This window comes from Carettochelys insculpta, chromosome 3 (genome assembly GCF_033958435.1).
Source record: "Carettochelys insculpta isolate YL-2023 chromosome 3, ASM3395843v1, whole genome shotgun sequence".
Taxonomy (NCBI): domain Eukaryota; kingdom Metazoa; phylum Chordata; order Testudines; family Carettochelyidae; genus Carettochelys; species Carettochelys insculpta.
The window spans coordinates 76,725,390-76,748,118 of record NC_134139.1 but is presented as its reverse complement, the minus strand read 5'-3'; the positions used below and the strand labels follow the sequence as shown (position 1 = coordinate 76,748,118).

Below are 22,729 nucleotides of genomic sequence, written 5' to 3'. Positions count from 1 at the left end.
CAAATGCCAGACAAAAGTTTAAGCATGCTACAGCAGAATGATTAGTTTTATTAAGCAAACTTATAATCTCATAAAAAATCAAGTTAGTTTGACAAGATTGATTTTCCTTATACCCATGCTGACTGTTATTCATTATATTATCTCCTTGAATTCTTTATTAATCAAACCCCAAATCAGCTGCTCAATTATAATGCCAAGGTTGAAGTCTTACTGACAAACTTATAATTACTTGGATCTTTTTGTTTCTTCTTTTAAAATGTTAGCACAATATTAGCTTTCTTTTGAATCCCATGGAAGTTCCCCAGTGTTCTGAGACTCACTGAAAATTAACATTATGATCTAAAACAGGGATAAACAAAGTGTGTGTGGCGGGGGGTGGGCCCCTCATGGAGGTGTGAAATTTCATAAAGGGGGTGCAGCACAATCAGTGGCTGGGTCTCAGGCTCATCCATTTAATTAAAAATGCTAAAATATGTTACTGTTTTAATATCTGTGTATTCACATTGATATACCAATTAATAAAAGTTTTTATATTCTACATATGTATTTTCTTTTTACACTTGCCAAAAGTTTTTTGTTTGGTTTTTTATGTGAACATAACTGAAATTTCCATTGGCTTGGATTACCTTAGACAGGTTGGAGGGCCGGCTAATTGCAGGGGTGAAAAGAGTTCTTTTAAAACTTTTGAGTGCGAGTTATCTGGACCTGCTCATTTAGAGAATGTCATGCTGTAGCTGCCTTTTAACATTCTCCTTAGTTTCTTTTGGAATGGAAACTATTTCATCATCATCATGAGATGCATAAATGATCTGGCTATATACAACTGAAATATTCACTCAACATTTCTGCCTTTTCCATATTATTAATACTTCTACCATTTCCATTTGTTAATGGACTAATGCAATTGATAGGATTCTTTTCATACCTAATACAATTTTGAAATTGTTTCTTTTCTTTAACTCTTCCTTCTGATTTATATTATTTTCATCTTCACCTTTTTTGCATTTGTTATATATAAGTTTAAAAATATTTTCATAGATTTTTCACTTCTCTAAGAGAAGGGTTTTTTAAAATCAGTGAAGCCTTTTATCACTATTGTGCCTTTTTAGGCATCTAGTAAAATGTTCTTAAGCGGTTCCCAGTAATCATTCATTGTCATTTGAGCCCCTCAGGATCATTATTTTACAATTAAGCTTACCTTCCTGATTATGGCACTATCAAATTATAAAAGTGCACAGGGGGATTGCTCCAATAAAGGAATAAAAAAGCAGCAGTGATTGCAATCTTATAGTATAATTTATATTCATGGGAAGATTCTCTCCAGCCTCATCCATTATTTTTGAAGTAAGAGCCAACAGATAAAATAAGAAATGTTCCCAGTTCTCTGCATTAATTCATAACCTATAGCATAACTGTGATGTACAATTAACTCAACCTAAGCCCAGGGAGATGTGATGATTGTAACTATTATTTTACCTGTTTTATAATTTTACACCAGTATTACCAGTGAGCAGGTAGCTAGGCCTGCCTTAAAGACTATCATGCAACTCAAACAATTTTGGCTCCAAACATGAGTTCAAAACATGGTTTTGTTCATAAGTGATAAGGACATGAATTACGCTACATCCAAATAATTGGCCAAATCTAAATGTTGGCTTTTTTCTGATGAATGCTGTGTTGGTACAATGGAAGATACACTAGAGAAATAATCCCTCTTGCATTAGTGATCAGGAAACCCTCTGGTTTGTATAGTCCGGACCCAGGATTGCTTTCTCCAATGTCTCCCATCTAGCAATTTAGTTAAGATTTGGCACAATTTTTAGGGTTAGGGTTCCAAATAAACAGTCAAGGCACAAGTGTCATTGAAGTCACTTTTTAAGTCCTTCCTATTTGTATTTGAATTCAGCAGTGTGTCAGTGGACACACAGGTAGCTTCTTTGATAGCTCCTTCACTTGTCCTATGTCCTCCCAATGACCCTCCTCTGGAAAAGTAAGTCAGAACGTCACCCCCAAACACACCTGCTTAATAGTATACTTGGAAATTAGGGAAGATGAGATCTATACATTAGGATTTCCTTTGGACATTTCTTTTGTTCTCAGTCTGGCCCCTTTTGCACAGCTCAGATGTCACAAAAGTGGCAGAATCTGACTACAGCTAGAAGAGAATACTCCTAGTGAAAGGGAACCCTCTGCAGACCCAGGGAAGCTGGCTCCTATGTCCATTTGTAGTACCAGTATCTAAGGCCATGTCTACACTAGATATTAAAGTTGATTGTAGATACCAGTTCTAGCTACGGCACTTATGTAGCTAGAATTGACTTATCTGCAATCACCTTACCTAGCCATCTTCACAGAGGGAGGTTGACAGGAGAAATACTGCAATACTGAGGAGAACAGGGTGTGATGGAGTGGGGGATACCTGTGTGTATGTGAGTGGCTCACAAAGGGTGTGGGGCTCCTGCTGAGGGTAACCTTGATGACCAGGTAACACCTTTGTACTGCAGACAAAGGAGGAGGTGGAGCCTGAGGGGTTTGAATTGGAACTGGGAGTTGGGAAGCAGTTAGTCTGGGCTGAGGGAGAGCGAGACAAAGGAGGGGCCAGGCCCCAGCTCTGGGGGCCCCTCGGGGCCTCCTCTCCTCAACATGGATGGGACTGGCTGTCTCTTCCTGCTGTACTGACTCCTCTGTACAATGCTGTGTCCTGTTGGCTAATAAACCTGCTGTTCTCCTGCTGAGTGAGAGACTCTCCTGCCTGCGGACAGGGTGCAGAGCTTGGGGGACCCCAGAACCCCATCACACTGGTGTCAGAAGTGGGATGTTTTGCACCCTGAGGATGGAGCATCCAGCAGTAAGTAACCGGGGCCCCGGAAGAAGTGGGGCCTGCGAGACCCAGGTGTGCTGAAGGGCAGTGAGGTGCAGCTCCCCAAGGTGGAGGGGCCTGCGGCCAAACCCAACCAACTGCGGTTGTGGTTCTCGAGGGGGGGGTGCCACACCCAAGCAGGGGTTACTCCTGGAAATCTGTTGGAGTTGGTCCCAGAAGGTGGAGGGGCCGAGGGCCTAACCCCTAGAAAACAAGTGACCCACAAGGAGGCTGACGCTGAATAAGTTCTTCCCAAGACAGTGTGCTCATGGTCCTTGAGAGCGGGTGTCACACTAAAGAAGGGGTTCCTCTAAGAGTCTGTTGGAGTCGGTCCCAGAGGGCAGAGGGGCCTACGGCCTAACCCCGGGGAGCTTGTGACCTGCAAGGAGCCTGGCACACTAAAGGGATTCTTCCAGGAAGCGTGGGGTGCAGAGGGCATCAGCCTGAGAGCCTGCAACCACACTCAGCAACGCCGCTGTGAAGTGGCAGCACCTGGAAACCGAATCAAAATTAAAAAAGCTGGACAAGGCAGCGTGGATGTGCAGTGGAAGAGCTGAGGGTTAAGAAAACTCCTGCAGAGGTGAGCCCGGATCGGGGCAGGGAACCCTGGACTGCATGGAGCTCTAAACCAAGTGGCCTGCCACAGCTGAAGGAGGGAAGGAGCGATTCCAACCCATCATCTACTAGTGGCCAAGACAGACCTGCGAAGAGTTTTCCAGGCCTGGGCCGAGGAAGGTGCCTGTGTGTCTGTGCAGGAAAGCAGCTGATCCACTGGGAATGGCAAGTTGTCTGTGAGAGAAGCTGCTTCACCTTCTGTGTGTGTGTGGAGACCAGCCGGGGGGCTGGGACAAAGGAGACAGTGTCTCCCATTGTCTGTCTGTGTTGAACAGCAGCAGCAGCCTGGGGAGAGAGCAGAGCCTGCATTTGGAAAAGGAGCCAATACGGAAACTAGCCGATTGTCTGAGAAAGATTCCCCAGCCTGGGGTGGCTGGAGAAGGAACCACCAGGAAAAAGCATTCCAGGTGTGCCTAAACCCAAGCATGGGGGCTGGAGCAGAGGGAATGGCTCTGGGATGGGCAGTGGTATCCCTGCTAAGGACACTGGTCCTAGGTGCAAGAAAAGTGCTTCTGCTTCTGGGGAAGTGAATCCTTTGCCTGAGCCTGTGGGGGCTCGACATGGGGCCAAGATCCCAGAGCTGGATCTGAGGGCAGCTGAAGCCCAGATGGGAAGTGGGCCTACCTCTGTGTCTCTCATGGGGGATGATGCTTTAACTTGGTCTAATCCAGTTAGTATCATCAGGGAATCCCAGAGACCAGACAATTCTGGTACTTGTTCTTTGCCTGATGCTGAGGTGTTACTGGGAGGGGGTGAGAGGACTCTGTCCTACCAGAGTCATCCTCTCGCCAGGACACAAGAACAGACGGGCAATGGAGTTACGCTGACTAATGAAGATAAAGAAGCTGGTAGCAGAAGGGAGGAAAGGGATCCTAACCTTCTGTCCGGTGGTACTGGCTGTCTGCCTGGAGGGGGATTACGTGGGAATCTCCCTGATGGGCCAAAAGTAATCCTGGGTGTAGGTAAAACCCAGGAGCTGGTTGTGGCTCAAGGGAGCAGTGCCCCTGTGGAGCCAAACAGGGGTAAGTTATTGTTTGGGGGAGCTCTTAAGAAAAAGAATTTTCCTAAAACTTTTCCTGACCCATCTGTGGGGACTGCAGAAAATGGAAGTAAGGTGAAGAAGAGTGAACAGAAAAGGTGCATGTGTGTAAAAGCCAGAGCAGCCCTTTGCCTGGGGAGAAGTTTGTTTCAGCTCCTGATGGCCAGGACCTGCCTGAGTGTGAAACCACTGGCTGTGCTCTGAAAGGGTCCAAAGAAGGCAGTGTAAAAGTTTCTCAGGAATTGGAAGCTGGTGCAAGTAAAGTAAAAACTATCAGGGAATGTAAGCAGCCCTGTAAGAACCAAGTAAAACAGCTGCACAGCCAATCTCTGCAGGATGCAGGAGAGCGCCAGCAATTCCCCATCTCCAAATGGTGGAAACACTTATATTCTCATACTGAATTCGACTTCTGATTCCATGGGGAGGCAGTAGTTGGAGGTAAAAGGACAAAGGAGCTGTGGGCCTGGTGGGCCACTAAGGGATAAACAGGGATTCCTTCATGTGGATTCTGCGTCTGGGACTCACAAAACAACTCTCAAAAAGCAGTTTGGTTTGCAAATTTCCAGACTGGCAGGAAGGGGGCCGTCTCCCTGAGATCATCAATGGCCCAGCTCTTGTTAAAAGGGAGGGCACACCCAGAGAGATCAGATTTCCACCCCAGGGGGCAAGGGAGAAGATTAAAACTTAATGGTGCTAAGAAAGGCCTCAGCCATTTATTCCCAAAATACCAGATTCTCAAGGAGGTTACACAAAAGTTGTGGTCTACCAAAGAGCAACGTAAATGTGCAGTTGCAATGGGTTTGTTCTGTTACTCACGCTAACTGCGGTAACCAAGGGGTGCTGCTACCAAAAGCTGTAAAATTGCACCATGCACTAAATGTTTAAAAAAAGCCATGTAACATAATAACATTAATGTAAAAGCACAAATTGTATGTTAAAAAAGTCTGTAACTCTAAAATGTCACCATTGTTCCCTGTAACTAGTCTTGCAACCTCTAACATAAAAAAAAACATTCCAAACCTATTGTGTGGCATGGAAGGGAAAACTAAGGCACACAGCCATTTTGGTGGTCTGGCTAAATGCCAAGGGTGGAAGCATTTGTACCTTCCATTACTGAACTGTAACTAAATTCCAAACATTGGCTGGAGCAGCTGTATGGACTGGTGGTCAGATGGGGCAGGACCCAGACCACAAAAGACCTGTTTAATTTGTTGGTGCTGCAGCATCTGTATGGGCTCTGCCTGCCCAACTTAAAAACGTGGCTAACGAACTGGGGCCGAAGCAGCAAGACCAACCAACCCAAGGAAACTAAAGGGACTTGCCCGGCTGCATCACATGAAAAGGGCCAAAACCAAGCTCCTAACTTGGAGCCTCCCTCAGCAGGACTATGATGTGAAGGTGGTGCACATCAAGGGGAGAACAAAGGGTACAGCCGATGCCCTGTCACAAGGGGAGAGCCCCAAACTTCCCCAGGTCACCAGTTAAGTGACCCCGCTCAGTTCGGTCTGAAAGGGGGGAGAGATGTGATGGAGTGGGGGATACCTGTGTGTATGTGAGTGGCTCACAAAGGGTGTGGGGCTCCTGCTGAGGGTAACCTTGATGACCAGGTAACACCTTTGTACTGCAAACAAAGGAGGAGGTGGAGCCTGAGGGGTTTGAATTGGAACTGGGAGTTGGGAAGCAGTTAGTCTGGGCTGAGGGAGAGCGAGACAAAGGAGGGGGCCAGGCCCCAGCTCTGGGGGCCCCTCGGGGCCTCCTCTCCTCAACATGGATGGGACTGGCTGTCTCTGCCTGCTGTACTGACTCCTCTGTACAATGCTGTGTCCTGTCGGCTAATAAACCCGCTGTTCTCCTGCTGAGTGAGAGACTCTCCTGCCTGCGGACAGGGTGCAGAGCTTGGGGGACCCCAGAACCCCATCACACAGGGGTCAACCCCAGATAGTTTGATTGCGTGCAGCCATACTAGTAATGAAGGCATATCCTGAGACAAGTTGGAGGTCGGGCAGGGGTGTGGCTAATGCCGTTGCCTTAAGATACAGACTAGTTCCCAGGATCAGGGAGCTGTAACCCTAACCAGCTCCTTAGCACAGCTCTTCTCTTCTCATCTACACTGAACAGATCTCAGACCCAAGGGCAAACCTGGCCCAGGATGTGTCTTCTGATTTTTTTAAATTTTTCAAAACACAGTATTTGATATGAAGTGTAATAACTGGGCACGAGTCTGGCGGCATCAGTATTTTTGCCATGCTCACATCCAGCTCGTCAGTAAGTTACTCCATGTTGTCACCTCACTGTGGAATGGATTTCAGAGAAATGAAACTGTTATCTTGGTGAATTATTTTGACCATTCAAATTCAATTCAGCTCCAGCAACTACGTTCCTCTCTTTCTTGTGCTGTCTTCTTCTCTTTGATAATGTAACACAAATCATGAGACGGTAAAGGGCGGAGTGTGTCCTCGCCTCAGCTTTACCAGAGCAGGTAAACATAGAGGAGTCTTAATACATGTAAAATTTGGTAAGCTGAGTGCTGTAGAGCTTTTCTGAGGCCAGAATCACCAGCAGGTGTAGTAATTTGAATCACAGTTTATACATGTGTCAGAAGAGTAGCTGTGTTAGTCTGTTAATCCTAAACCACTTCATGCATCTGACAATGTGGGCTGCCACCCACAAAAGCTTATGCCCGAAGAAATGTATTAGTCTTAAAGATGTCAAAAGACTCCTCACAGTTTTTACAGTCCTACTCCATAGAACCTAGAATTCTAGATGATGGTTCCTCTAAATCCGGGATTCACAACCTATGGTTCGTGGCCCAAACATGGGTTGCGATTAGATTTATTGAGGGTCGCTGGTAGGTTGGAGTTGCATGTCGTTCTTAAAGGAGCCATTTGCAGCTCCTTAATGCTGCCACATACAGCAGCGCTCTAAGTCAACTCCACTCGAAGGCATCCTTCAGTCTGCATAGACTATGGATCGTGCCCTTCATAACTCCATTTAAGATCGTCATTTGCAGCATTGATTGTGACTGTGGAGGCCCACACAAGAGTGACAGTCCTTGCTACATCTGCTGCATAGGTAGTGGGTGTCTGGCAGGTCCTTGCTGTCCTTCTATGGGCTCTCTTCTCCGAGAAGCAATTACACATTACAAAGACATCTTCTCCACCTATGATATTCGTAGTCATCCCAGACAAGCCACATAATCAGACTCTTGCAGTAAGTCATTTTTGCCCCACCCCTTTCCCCTTCTATTCTGGGCAGCTGATTTGTCAGTTTTCATTTTTTTTGTTTGTATCTCCCTCCAGCCTCTGAGTGTGACCTCCCCCAAATCCCGAACACCCCCATCCCTAGTGTGACCCCTGCAACCCCCTAATTCCCTCACAGCCCCTGAGTGTGACACCCCAGGCCCCCAATGCCCTCAGCTCCTGAGTGTGACCTCCCCCAGGCCTCCAGCCTCCTGAGTGTAACTCCTCCTCAGCCCTTCCAGCCTCTGAGTGTGGGGTTTAAGCTGGGAATGTGGGGGTGGGGCAGTTTGGGGATGAGGGATTTTTCCCCACCACAACTCCGATCAACTATAATAATAAAACAATTAACTATAATAAATGTAGCGTTATTTTTATTATCATTGTCTTTTCCTTTTTACTATGAAATAACTACTACGAATATATAAACATGAGGATACACAATTGTATATTCTTGCTTCAGGCACAAAATTAGCTAGTTATGGCACTGTCTCCCCCTGCCCTCTGTTTTTGAGTTGCCTTGGGTCACCAAGTCTTCCTGAATTGTCAAAATGGGTCCCCATCTGGAAAAGGCTGGGAACAGCTGCTCTAAATAGTCGACTGGATCAGATCATAAAGCTACAAAATAAAGTGCCAAACGCACCAGTCATAGTTTCCCTGCAGAATAATAAATGTAAACATAGAGCTCAGAGAGCCGATATTTGGACATACATACCTGCATATCGATGGGAATCTTGTGAAGCAGGCTGCATCTGGGGGGTTCCATTTCTTGTGTGCTGTGAGCTGCTACTCTGGCTTGAATTACTTGCACAATTGCGGCTGGATGAAGACCCACCTCCACTATCCACCTCTTCAATGTTGCTTCCACTGTTGTGACTTGCATGACAGTCCTTCCGCATTCTATTTGTGAGGTAAGACATACTATCAAGTTAGGTTGTTTATTACAATTTGTGCAACCAACATGAAATAAGTGTACAGTAGAAATGAATAGCTGTGCTCTGACCAGCCCTCAATAGGTGAATAACAGCTCCAGTCAAAATAAAAAACAATGTACAACTCCCCTCATCGCACATAACCAAATCCATATTGAATAGTAACAGAGAGGAAGCTGTGCTAGTCTATATACTATCAAAACAAAAAGCAGTCAAGTTGCACTTTAAAGACTAGCAAAACAGTTTATTAGGTGAGCTTTTGTGGGATGGACCCACTTCTTCAGACCATAGCCAGACCAGAACAGACTCAATATTTAAGACACAAAGAACCAAAAACAGTAAGCAAGGAGGACAAATCAGAAAAAGTTAATCAAGGTGAGCAAATCAGAGAGTGGAGGGGAGGGGGGGAAGGTCAAGAATTAGATTGAGCCACATATGCAGACGAGCCCCTGTAGTGACTCAGAAAGTTCCCATCACGATTTAAACCATGTGTTAATGTGCCGAATTTGATATAAAAGCCAGCTCGGCTGTTTCCCTTTCCAGAACGGTGCGATAATTCTTCTTCAGTAACACACATACTTTTAGGTCATTTAGGTATGTGTGTTACTGAAGAAGAATTATCGCACCGTTCTGGAAAGGGAAACAGCTGAGCTGGCTTTTATATTCATATTCGGCACATTAACACATGGTTTAAATCGTGATGGGAACTTTCTGAGTCACTATAGGGGCTCGTCTGCATACTTGGCTCAGTCTAATTCTTGACCTTCCCCCCCACCCCTCCACTCTCTGATTTGCTCACCTTGATTATCTTTTTCTGATTTGTCCTCCTTGCTTACTGTTTTTGGTTCTCTGTGTCTTAAATATTGAGTCTGTTCTGGTCTGGCTATGGTCTGAAGAAGTGGGTCTGTCCCACGAAAGCTCACCTAATAAACTATTTTGCTAGTCTTTAAAGTGCTACTTGACTGCTTTTTGTTTTGAAATCCATCTTGATGTTTGGTAGGTGTCCTTGGAGCCGTGAAACACATCATCATACTTTAGCCAATGTCTACCTGAGCCCGTAAGTTGAATCTTTATATGAGGCAGCCAAGCAGCATGCTCATCTTTACTCACTCTCAAACACTCTGGGAATGAAGTACACTCTGCAAGAGTAATACTAAATGCTAGTGTGCAGCAAATAAAGATGCAAAGATGGGTCCAGTAAACCAGGGTTCCTTCTCTTCTGTCCAACCATAAAAGGAATGGGGTAGGTGGCATTTCAAGTGCACTAGCTCTGTACGTATTGTGGTAGTTGGGGGCCTCATGGTGAAGATTCATTACAAGGTTAGACAGTATAATACTATCTGCTTTTGCACTGTCTGATCTTGCAGCTTTAACAAACAATATAGATTCATAATGTCATAATTTGATTTGGATAACTTGCAAAAATTGTGGGATTTGGTAATACATACTAGGTATAAGTCATTTATGTTTTTATATTTTTTGGTATTTGTTTTTTTAAGACAATTATATAATTTATTTTTTTTTCTTAAATAAAGCTTACGTGTGTTTTGGTGAAGTACCAGAATTTGGGAATGCTTGTCTGACCCAAACTGCCAAAGCTTTGGAGCAGAACACCTATGTTCTTGTTTCAGTGTGTTCAGAGTCACTGCACTGTTGGAATTCTATACTGCTATTTACTAAAACCAGAAAGGTAAAATGCCTTAGAATCATTTTTGTTTTGCAAACTCAGTCTTTCCTGAATAAGGTGATTGCCAATAAGGCTAAGTAGTAGGATGATAACAGTGCTGTCTGGCTGACAGAGGACTATACTTGAATGTCATATACAGAGCTCTGAGTTTGCTTTCCACAGTAGTTGAAAGCTATTTTATATTTGTAACTATGGCTGCAGCCATCAGTAATTTTTCCTCACAGAGTGAGAAACTCCCTTAATTTAAAATCATGTGACTGCAGACTACCTTTCCTGCATATCATAACACAGGCTGGCTATTTTCTAACCACCTACCTTAACCACTTGGATCTGAACCACGTTTTAATGTTGTCCAAACTGACAGGTCCACCCCAGATGCTCATCAGTTGGCTGTGTGTCCCGATGTATGACGTGGTTAATGGGGAAACATACATTGGATATCCCAGTGGCTGATCACATGAACTGTTAATCAAGTTCCTCAAGACTTGTTTATTGTTCTGGATACTGCCTCGCTCTGGATTACGATTACGCAAAAAAATTAGCTCCTGTTGCTGGCCAGCCCAAAGTCCTCTGACACATTCCTTGTTTACCTACAGTTAAATACAGTAGAAGAATATGGACCATTTGCAAATGTTTTCCATTGAAAAAATACTACAATAGGTGTATCATCCAAATAGAGTGATATTTCCATTTACGTGGTACCCTTTAACAACAAATCTCAAGAAACTTTACACATACTCCTCAGATAAGCTTGAATTTTTATTTCAAGTGGGTAAACAGAAGGACAGGAATTTTAAGTAAATTTACCCTGGCCACACAGTCAGTCGGGCATAAGACCCAGGAGTCCTGGCTCCCAGTCCCTGCCCCTATAGGTGCTTGATTAAACTCCTTTCTTAGTTAAACTTCCTCACTTGGCAATAGTATCCAGGTCTCAAGAATTCAACAAATGAAGACTGCGTGTTTGTGTAGAGCCTTAGAAGACACAGATGAAATCATACAAAACTGAAATACCAGAAAGATGGCTTTTGTACCTTGATAACTTTGAAGCTCAGGTAGCTTTTGTGGAGCATAATAACTTTATATTCATCTGTGCCTTCATCCACTATGTGTCTCAAAGTGAGAAGCTCTTCTCTGTTAGAGAGCACTGCTCTGCGCCAGGCAGGGTCACCTTCATGGCAAATTACAATCTTTTCTTCAAAGGACTGAATAGCGTCATACAGAACGGCAGGGTCTTCATACTCATCTGGACAAGTGAACTGGTCCTGGTGTTAAGTGAAAAGCATTACTATGATTAGCCAGTTCCATGACAAGAGAATAGCTATTGATGATAAACTGCTCTCATTGAAGTCAATGTTAAAGCACCTGTTGACCTTTGTTGGAACAGGTTTGGATCTATAAAAACTATGTAACACAGGGTGAGAGAGGGGACTGGTTGAGAGAAAAGGGATAGAACAGTTAACACACTCATAATATAGAGGGCTACATGAAGAAAAGGTTTTATGATTACAACTAGTTTGCCGAGTATCCACCCTCTTTGATGGATAGACAAAGAAAGAGTGGGTTTTTTTTTTGTTGAAGTATAGAATTGAAATAGATGGCTCTGCAAGTAGGTTAGGACTAAAATAGAACAACCTGTAAAATGTTGCACTTTAAGTGGAACTCCAATCTTTATTGGAAAAAAAGAAAAAGTCCACAAAGCTAAAGGACACATAAGCTGCGTCTACACGTGCACGCTACTTCGAAGTAGCGGCAGTAACTTCGAAATAGCGCCCATCACGTCTACACGTGTTGGGCGCTATTTCGAAGTTGAAATCGACGTTAGGCGGCGAGACGTCGAAGTCGCTAACCCCATGAGGGGATGGGAATAGCGCCCTACTTCAACGTTCAACATCGAAGTAGGGACGTGTAGACGATCCGCGTCCCGCAACATCGAAATAGCGGGGTCCTCCATGGCGGCCATCAGCTGGGGGGTTGAGAGATACTCTCTCTCCAGCCCTTGCGGGGCTCTGTGGTCACCGTGGGCAGCAGCCCTTAGCCCAGGGCTTCTGGCTGCTGCTGCTGCAGCTGGGGGTCCGTGCTGCATATACAGGGTCTGCAACTAGTTGTTGGCTCTGTGTATCTTGCACTGTTTAATGAAAGTGTGTCTGGGAGGGGCCCTTTAAGGGAGCGACTTGCTGTTGAGTCCGCCCCGTGACCCTGTCTGCAGCTGTGCCTGGCTCCCTTATTTCGATGTGTGCTACTTTGCCGTGTAGACGTTCCCTCGCTGTGCCTATTTCGATGTTGGGCTGAGCAACGTCGAAGTTGAACATCGACGTTGCCAGCCCTGGAGGACGTGTAGACGTTATTCATCTAAATAGTCTATTTCGATGTCGCAACATCGAAATAAGCTATTTCGAAGTTGGGTGCACGTGTAGACGTAGCCATAGGGTGCAGCTACATGAGGAGCTAACTTCGAAGTTAACGTCCAAGTTAGGCACTACATCGAAGTAGCCAGCAGAGAGTCTACACACATTTTCCCTTACTTCAAAGTTAACTTCAAAGTAGAGAGCCCAAATTCGAAGTCCTCACTCCACTCCTGGGAATGGAGTAGTGCCCTACTTCGAAGTTCAGCTTCGACGTAGGGTGTGTGTAGATGCTCTACTTTGAAGTTATTTTTGTACTGTAGACAGCCATAGAGAAATATCACAATATTGTGCTATTTTTATGAGATACACGGTAATATTACCAGCATTAACATAAGGAGAAAATATCAATGAAATGTGCAAGTTCATATGCTTTGTATGGCTAGTTTAAAAACTTACCTATAGCTGTTTTGAATTAAAAGAACATAAAAAGATTCTTTCCTGTCTATCTAAAGACTTTAATATTCCCTTACAAATAACCAGCATATAACATCAACCCAAGCTCACCAGAAAAAGGCAATTTTTCATTGTCACAGTTACTGCACCTTTTGTCCCTTTTGGTCTCCCTGAGCATATTCCACTCAGGTATTGAGCCATCATCTCTCTTGGTGTACTATCACACAGTCCTTCTACCCTCAGACCAGGTCCTGGGCTGCAATCACCTGTCCGGGAACTGTGACTACCTCAGCAGGTCTGAATTAAGTTCAGCACCAGCAGTTTTTTTCCTTCTGGGAGCTATGATCAGTGGTTAATACAGTGATTTGTCAGAGGCTGGAAGTGGATGACAGGAGAAGAATCACTTGATGATTACCTGTTCTGTTCACTCCCTTTGGGTCATCTGTCATTGGCCACAGGGTAGTGGGCTAAATAGACCTTTGGTCTGACCCAGTATTGCTGTTCTTACATTATGTTATGTTGACACGTTATGTTGACCAGGAAGCCTTCTCAAATCAAAATAATACTTATGTAGAACAAATAATACTTATTTAGAACCATTAGAAAAAAACAGAACCTAAAACAACAAACAGCCTACATGCTTGTCTCCCTTTCCCTGAGGCTAACTCTTCCAGGAGTGCTGGGAAGACTAACATCCACAGAAACTTCTCCAGTACCTTTCTGTCAACCACATCAGCCGCTCTGACCCTCAAGAGTTTACTCACAACTTCCCTCTGTCTCTCACCGGAGTGTCCTTTTAAACTTTTAGCGTCCCTTGGATCTCTAGGCTCACAGCATTAGCAAACATATCCGTGACTATGCAAAGGAACCTGCAGTCAAGCCAGTGTCCTGGCATTGTCCCCACCCTAGTGTTTTTTTTTTTTTGTTGTAAGGTTGCTTATCTATAGCCATTGGACTTCATTCCTGTTGGTTTCTCCAACAGCAGCCCCGTAGCAAGCAAAATTAATAGCTCCATACAGGGAAGTCCAATAACCCAGTCTTTCTATGCAGTAACTCACTGATCCAGTTACATATCGTGTTCATAGAATTATTATTGATCAGTAGTCTTAGATTATTACATAGCAGCTCCACCATCCACTACATTCACACCATAGACAGACAATACTACCAACTAAATAACAGATAATATAGGGCCAAAATACCATGTGGTTCATTTACTTGAACTACCCTCTGCTCTGATTACACAGATGTAAATCAGGAGCTGCTGCAACAACCTCAGTGGGAACACTCCAGGTGAAACCTCCTGGCATAAGCAAACATAGAGCTGTGATAGTGGACCAATGAGAAGAGTCTTAAACCTTCCAAACAACTTTTCTCCTCAACTACATTTTTTTAAAAGGAAATGTCAAATAATTACTTTCTTAGCATATAAATGGTTAACAAAATAGCAATCAAATTAGTTTAATTTAAAAATCCAGAAATGAATCTTGTCCTTCTTGTGTAGGTGAAACTTTGATAGAAATCAGTGAGACAGTTTTGTCTCCAGGAAGACCAAGGACCCCAGAAAAGAAATGATTTAAAATTGAAGAGGAAAAGACAAAGAAAAGATCAAACAGTAAAATGTAAGCTAAACAAATACAATCATGGGCAAAGCTTTTCCATTTTTGTCAAGAAAGTTATTCAGAATGAGTTACAACTACAATATTTCTACCTCATTATGTTTTAGGCAAGTTTCAGAGGCTTCCTGAATTTCCTTGGGAAGACATGCACAATAAGAACAGTGAAGAACCTGCCTGATGTAGCTTCAAGGACATTCTGACGGCTGGAACAACGACCTTCTGCAACAGATCCATGTCAGCAAACACCCATTCATCTTTTGCTGTAATTCGAAAGTCTCCTTTGAACAGCGTGTGGAGTCCATAAAGAAAGGAATCTAAACTGTAAAATAACAATATTAGTTATTCCCAAACCAATCATTGCAAAGTTTTTAATTTTTTACAAGGTACAGGCATTGATGGTGTAGTACCTGGAAAAGTGAGAAATGCTACAAAAGATCAAACAATGGAGTTCTGTTTCGATCCTGTGGCTCAAATGTAACTATTTTCTCCTGCAGCTTGCATGGTAAGGCTGTGTCTACACGACAACCTAAATCAATTTTATTAAAATCGATTTATTAATGCTGGGATTCATCCATTTGATTTTGAGCGCCCTCACCTTCGCACATGCTCCCCACAAAAATCAACTTATTGCTGCCATACACAAGTAGCTTAAATCGAGTGCTGAAGCAGTGTTTTGTGGGTACCTAACCCACAGTTCCATGACCCCTGTAGCATTCTGGCTATTTTCACTGGTGCAGTATAGGAAAAAAATGATCTGCAAGGGGCTGTGGGTATCTGACAGTATCTTCCCAATTTCATTTCCCCCATCCCCTGCCATGTTAAACAAAGGTCCCTTTTTCCAGGTGGGGTCTGGCTTGCTTGAGAGATGTGCTTTTTATAACTGAGGGGTGGGGAGGGGTAGTGAAGCACTTAGGAAAGGTTAGAAAAAAGATTTTGTGTTTCCCAACTGATAGGTTTTCAAAACAGGATCCAAAAGCAGACTTGGATCTGGATTGAGACCTCCTGGCAAAGATGATCCTCAGATCAATAATTTTGTCTCAAAGGCCCAGCAGCCATCCTGTGGTGCCAAGAGGCAGGTCCCTCCTGGACTTTGGGGTGAGGAAGATCTATTCCAACACCCCAACATGAAGTGCTGTAATGCCCAAGCCTACACCAGATGGCCACTACCTGGAGGAATGAGGCCACCCCCTGCTGCAGCATGGAGGAAGTCCAAGTGAAGGACGTCCAGCAGCGCTACATCTGTGCCCAGGACTCTGCACGACACTCCAGGGCAGGACCCACCACCTGCACCTAGAGATAGACTTCCTGGAAAAGAAGACCCTTAGAAGAAGAATTTGTTTAAGTAGACATGGGTGCTACACTGAAACTGCAATGCATCACTGAAACAGTTACGGCTCAGGGTGGCTAAAAGACCCCAGACTACAGCCAGCACCCGAAAATTGTGACGCCCAGGGAGACCCACCACCTGCCCCTACTAACGGCATGCCTAGGCTTGGATCTAGGTTTGAGCCCCTCAAAAATGTAGACCGCTGGGAAAAGAAGACCCTTAGAAGAATTTGTTTAAGTAGATGTGGGTACAACACTGAAACTGCAATGAATCATTGAAACATTACAGCTTGGGGTGGCTAAAAACTGTGAAAATCGTTACCACTGAGGGAAACTTACCCCAGGTGGCTGAAAGACCCCTAACTATAGCAAGCCCCTTGACCTTTGTATAAAGCCCACAGAAAAATTTCCTCTGAGAGGACAGCCACGCGAGTGACTAAGTTTTTTCTTCTGTAGCCCAAAAACCATGACTGACCAGGGAGACTTTCCCTGGCCAGCTACAGGACCCTCACTGCGTGCAGTCTGCCCGGTACCTTTTGCAGCACATCCTATTATTGGTTCGGGGTCAAACCACATGATGCGGCTGGGTGTGGAAAAGCTCCAGACTGCATGGTGCCTCCAGGGGGAGAGAAGAGAGGAGATGTGGGGGTCAGGACAAAACGTAAGCATCTGAAAAGAAGTTTCTCATCCCAGCACGACCCCCCCCCCACCCACAGACTAGCTGCCATGTGATGCATGCGAGGGAAAGTTCCAGAATGCACAGTGCCTCTTGGGAAGGGAAGGGAGGGGATGTGGGGGGTAGGAAAACATGTAAACGGCTGAAAAGAAGTTTCTCATCCTATCAGACAAGCACGACCCCCACCCACAGCCTAGCTGCTACTTGGTGCCGGGGGCAGCGGCCGGTGCCGGGCAGTGCAGAAAAAGGGCAGCTAGCAGAGTTATGCACAGAACCACAGACCCCACAGCCACGCTAACAGCAAACAAAAAGAGATAAGATTTTTCAGCCTTTCATGACCCTACAGCCATGGGCTTCCAGGTGCCAAACTGAAACAATCTTCTTGTTGCATAACTCCTCCACACCTGAGAGCAGTGGAGACGGAAAAGGTCAGAACAGAGAACTGTGGAGCATTGTGGGGCACATACGGGACATGTCTGGAGGCTAATGAATTTGATTTAAAGACATGGTGCGTCCTCACTGCCCTTCATTCTGAATTTTAAATTCGAACTGAACTCTACACCTGTCAGGTTACTATGATATTATGATATCGATATTATGTCGATTTTAGTGCACCATAAATCGAGCTAATGGAATTTACAGTGAAGAGAGGCACTTGGAAAAATCAGGTTAAATGCCTTAAAATTGATGATTTCTCATAGTGTAGACACAGAGTAAAGGACTGACTACAAAATGAGAGTAAATTGGATTGTAAATACTAAAGGAGCGTGGTTGTGAGTAAGGTTTTTAGATACATCTTGGGCTGATCATCTCACCTATGCATAGGAGAACAATCCCATTGATACCAGAGAGTGTACTTGCATGAATAAACATTGTAAGACCTTCAAAATGCATCTACTATCATTAACTTTAGAAGTTTGCAGCAGCAAGACACAGAAGTTTAGATACAAATATGCAGACGCTAATTGCAGCTGCACAAAACACTTTCAATGAATCCTGCAGCTTGCTTGGTTTAGGATTTCATTGCAAACCTGAAAGTTAAAAAAGACATGCTGTGAAGTACATTAAGATTCATGATTAATTCAAGGAAACCTGGGAACACTTTTGAGCAAAAGTAGAGGTAGTTTGCATTGAAATAACGAAAACTACACTGTTCTGTGCAGTTTTGATAAGAAGCCAGAGGGAACTTGGTGCTTCTGACTAAGCTTGGTTTGGAAGGTGAGCTTACTTGAGCTTGATATACTCAAAGCAAGATGCACAGGGTATAAATTCAGAAGATCAATACCAACGAAAATTTTGCACAGACCCTTGGAATGCAAAACTGCTAAGTTCAGCTATTAATGCTTATCTGAGACCAAAAGCTACCCAGGACTGTAACAGATGCCTACAAAAAGTTGACATTTTTTTTTTTACTGAAAATGACTTAAACCACAGTCCTAAAACTATTCAGAAGAAGCAGGTCATGGTGTTCAAGAAAATAGAATTAGACCTTGGGACATCTGTTACAAACCCACAGGACATTGCTAATCTACCTGACATGATTTTACTCACTCTTACAAGAGTGGGTTTTTTTACATTTTAAAGACTCTTAGGAGAAAAGCAATAAGATCATCGAGATTTCCATTACCATTCAGGCTTTCTCCAGAGAATGTGTGAGCTTTTCACTTAATTGAGCTTTTGTAATTATTTTAGAAGTTTGGGTGAGAGGCAGGGGGGTGGGGTCGGGAGAAAGTAATTTTCTTTTCAAGGGAGTAAACAGAGAGTTAGGAAATTGTCTGGTCTATCTTCAGCTGCAATACATTTCTAATTTTGGCTTTAGCAGGTACCATGTTTTTAAAAACTGTAACAGGAAGATATAGGCTATTACCAGCTGGATACCAATTTTCTCTTTAAAGGTGCTGTGTAATACAAACCCACTAATCAGCATGAACTGAGGTCACACTGCACCTAGATTGAAAGGCAGAAACTGGTGTCACTACTTGTGAATGTTATAAATACAAGTGTTCCCCTCTGAAATCTTAATTTACTTATGGTTATTAGTATTTAATAACACTGAGGTGGATTTTTTTTAAAGTGCCGCAGCGAATTATACACATAACTCCTTTTGACTTTCAAGCTCACCCAGATACTAGAAAACAGTAATATGCCAGCTTCTGGGTTTGTAGCTGGGATATCAGCATAAGGAACCATTTTAGTTAAGATTCATGTGTTAATATTATCCATTCTAGTGAAATATATGTTTAAGAATGCAAGATATTTACTTGAAACTCGTGAGAAGAACTCCCCCTGTCCCACCCAACTCACCCTTTGACCAAATATCCAGCATACAACTGAATCCTCACATGGGAAAATTGCTATTGTATTTAAACCATTTTTACAGGATAAAAATTAAGAAAACACACTGATCATAACAGTCTACAGAACAGTTTTTGTAAGGCAAAATTCCGCAGCTGGAAGTTGTTTGGGATGGGAGGAGAGTAGGTAGCACAGGGAACTGTTTTATTTATTTCCCGCTACAGCTTTAAGTCCAGTTCCTAAAACCACAGCTGATGAAGTGTTTGCATTCTCACCAAAGACCCTTATAGACTTTGTGCGAGTGGCAAACCCTGCCAAAGACAGGTCCAGGATTAGGATGTCTGTGGATGTTACCAGTAAGAATTCAACTGCATCATCAGATTCGTAAGTGGAACACTTGCATGCATTTGCTGTCCCTGGCCTGGATTTAGAAAGAACTGTCAATACCACATTCTGATGTACAGTAAGTTCACCAACCAATATTTCCTAAGAATCAATATTTGTACTGCAAAGGAGATCATATCAGGAACAGAACAATTTTGGGGAATCTAAAGGGCAATAACATTAAATAACTATAATCAAAACATAAGGCTGGAAGGAACCTCACGAGGTCATCTAGTGCAGTCTCCCATGCTGAGACCTCATTCATTTAGACTATCCTGATGGGTGTTTAAATTGTGTGTGTGTCTCTTGAGGCAATGGGATGAATTTATTTTATTTAAAAACATTGAACCTTTTTTCTTACACTGACCATAATTAGATGGGAGTACACCCTTCCTCTACTGCAACTGTCTTAACTCATCAGTACCGTGTACCCTATGTTAATTAGGCAATACAACATGCAGCCATTGTTATTTCTCACGTTAACATGCTCTGCGTCAAAGACTCGCATTTGATCATCATGAAGCAATAGCCAAGTTCTTTGATTTCCGGCCTCTCTCAGGGCTGGGTTTAATTTCTTGGCTCTGGTTTTAACACACACATCTTGGTATAGCTGCTGTTGTTATTAGTTCTCATAAAACCCTTTTGACTTTCACGCCAAAGAAATTACATTCACTAACGGAGATATGTAAAAGCATTAAAAACTGATGTCAGTTCATTTAAAGGATAGTCTAGAGAATTATAAGAAGATTTTAGGACTGAACTGTTCCTTAAATCATGAAATGAGCAGGGGATTAAGAGACAGGATAATCTGCCATGATGGCCCATAATTATCAGACGTCGCGCAGCCAAGCCAAAGCGGAACTGTCCTTTTCTCTAAGTCCACTGCAGACATTCTATGCAAATAGTAGTTGTGTATGTCCACACTACTTTTTCTTTTCCTTCTGAAAAATGATCTGTGCTAATAGTAACAATTGCGGGAAAGGTAGTATAGAGAGTTCACTGGGCACCCACAAGCATTTCAACTCCTGTGCCACGTTAGTCTGCTCAGAAGAAGGCTTTATGCCATAGTGGCAAAAAAATGCTCGTACTGTATCTACATCTGTGGAACCACTATTGTGATGGTAAAAATGGTGGGGCACTCCTCTGTCTAAAAGGCTGTTGTAGATGGGACTCTAGGTTTATTGGGTGGGGATGTACTAGCCAGGGGTCTGGGAGAAGAGCCATTTTTTCAAATTCAGTTACAAAGTCAACACTTCAAGAGCCTCAATGCATGTGACTACGAGACAATCCTTAATAAATAACGTCAAACTGTACTTTTCGTCATCCCTGTTTTAATAACTGCGCGCGCACACAATGATTTGTACCAGTTAGAAAGTTCAAGCTACTTTCAACCCGACTGGCGAGCAAAAGAGGACAAAGAAAATTGCTGTGCCTGGGGATGTGCTCTTTAAAGCAGGAAGGAGCAATGTTAACATCAACCCTTCTTGCTCACCCCATTCCCAGGCTCTGCCCCCTCAGCTCCCAGACCTGCCCCACAGCTCCAGGCTTTACCCGCCTCTGCCTCAGCCCCCAAATCTGGCCCCCTACCCCCCAAGCTTCACCCCCATCCTGAAATACCAACCTCTCATCTCCAGGCTTAACCCCCTCTCAGCCTCAAATCTGACCCCCCACCCAACACCCAGGCTTAACCCTTCTCATCCCCAAACCCACTGCCCTCTGTCCCCAAGATCAACCCATCTTAGCTCCAAACTGGCCCCTGGGACTATCCCATCCATGGTGCTGGCTGGGGAGCCTAGGCCGGATGGCCACATGTGCCCAGCAGAAGCAAGGCTGACATGGAGGTGTTCTGCTGGCGGGCGGGAGCCGAACCACCAGAGAAGTTTGGCTGCTCAGATAGTGGGTCGAGTGAGGGGCTCTCTGCAGCTTCCTGCTCTCCCACCACTGAAATACTGGAACTAAATTCAGTTGGTTTAACGGCCGGATCCTTCCCGCTACACTGCTGGCCATTAAACAACTGAATTTAGTTCTATTGTTTCAGTGGCGGCAGGGCATGGACCCACAGAGGAATCAGCATGGCAGTGTCCAGAGCCGCAAATGACTCCTTAAAGAGTTGCAGGTTGCCGACCCTTGTACGAGGCCAAAGAAGGACACAACTTTGTGTCCCAGTAAACCCATTACGTACATACTAGAGGGAGTTGCTGCTCCTCATTCGATACCCTAATGTTAGGCAGTCTATTAAAACCTAATCTAGTCAGAGTGACCATTCTAACTGCCACTCTGAGCCTTCTATCCCCTCAAGAGGCACAGCCACAGATGCGTAGGCAATCACTGGTCCATACTGGCTCCTCAGCTAACTGTGCCGATAGGTGAGAAACAACAAGGAGGCACAAGCTCTCTGCATAGATTGGTAACAGAACTTTCCATTGATCCTCAATGTGGGCTAGTGTTTACTTGTGGACTTTTCAGACTTCTAACAAGAAGCAGGCGAGAGAGAGACAGGGAGAGAGTTCAGAAGTTCTCTAAGATATTGACTCTGGTTTCATCCATTATGTTGTTTGAATAACTGTTTACTGAAACCTGAAACTTTCTTGTTTCCTTGAGAATTTTACAGATTGGTGATGAGAGACCAGATGGTAAATGCATTTGAGAAAGACAACAAGACCAAATAAAAACATCACACTGAAACCTTATACACTCTGCTTCCTCAAGAACTCAGAAACCATGCAGTTCACAGACCATTCCCAATGTGCTCTTTGCAAAACCACAACCCCAACCCTACTGAGGAGACAATAGCTAGGAAGTGCCAGAGAGGAATCTACATGAACTTTCCATAGTAACTTTACTTTTTCTACAATCTTGCTGCAGGAGGGACTGCATTACCTTTAGATTTAGAAGCAGATTCTGTCCCCCTGTGTGAGAAGAAAAACTTCCCTTATAGTTTACATGAGCTGTATGTCTTAGCTGACGGGGGAAATCTTTTCTGCTGTGCTAGACCCATTTACTTCTATCAGCTAGAGAGGTTATTTTGGATCCTGAAACACTATTAGCTAAGGGCTTACACTGCTTCAATGAGTATATGCAACTACCATTTGCATCCATGGGGATTATCCACAAAAATCTACGACAGATGTTAGACAAAGCCTTTGTGGATTAATTTACATTTATTTACAGTTTTACTAACATAAAAAGTTATAATGGTGAATACTCAACAATTCTGTCCCTTTACTTTCTGGAACCTCAAAGGTTCATAATAGTCACATTT

The 22,729-nt window shown here is 43.8% G+C and overlaps 1 protein-coding gene across 2 annotated transcripts in view; it reads right to left on the bottom strand.

Moving 5' to 3' along the window:
• The window catches only part of PCNX2 (pecanex 2), a 258,263-nt gene that overhangs the window by 7,045 nt on the left and 228,489 nt on the right, over positions 1–22,729 (bottom strand). For both annotated transcript variants that reach the window (XM_074988652.1, XM_074988650.1), the window contains 4 exons: positions 14,961–15,105; positions 11,401–11,631; positions 10,685–10,959; positions 8,466–8,650 (listed from right to left, as the gene is read on the bottom strand). In XM_074988652.1, the coding sequence (XP_074844753.1) occupies positions 8,466–8,650; positions 10,685–10,959; positions 11,401–11,631; positions 14,961–15,105 (836 nt within the window). The remainder of the gene's footprint in view (positions 1–8,465; positions 8,651–10,684; positions 10,960–11,400; positions 11,632–14,960; positions 15,106–22,729) is intronic.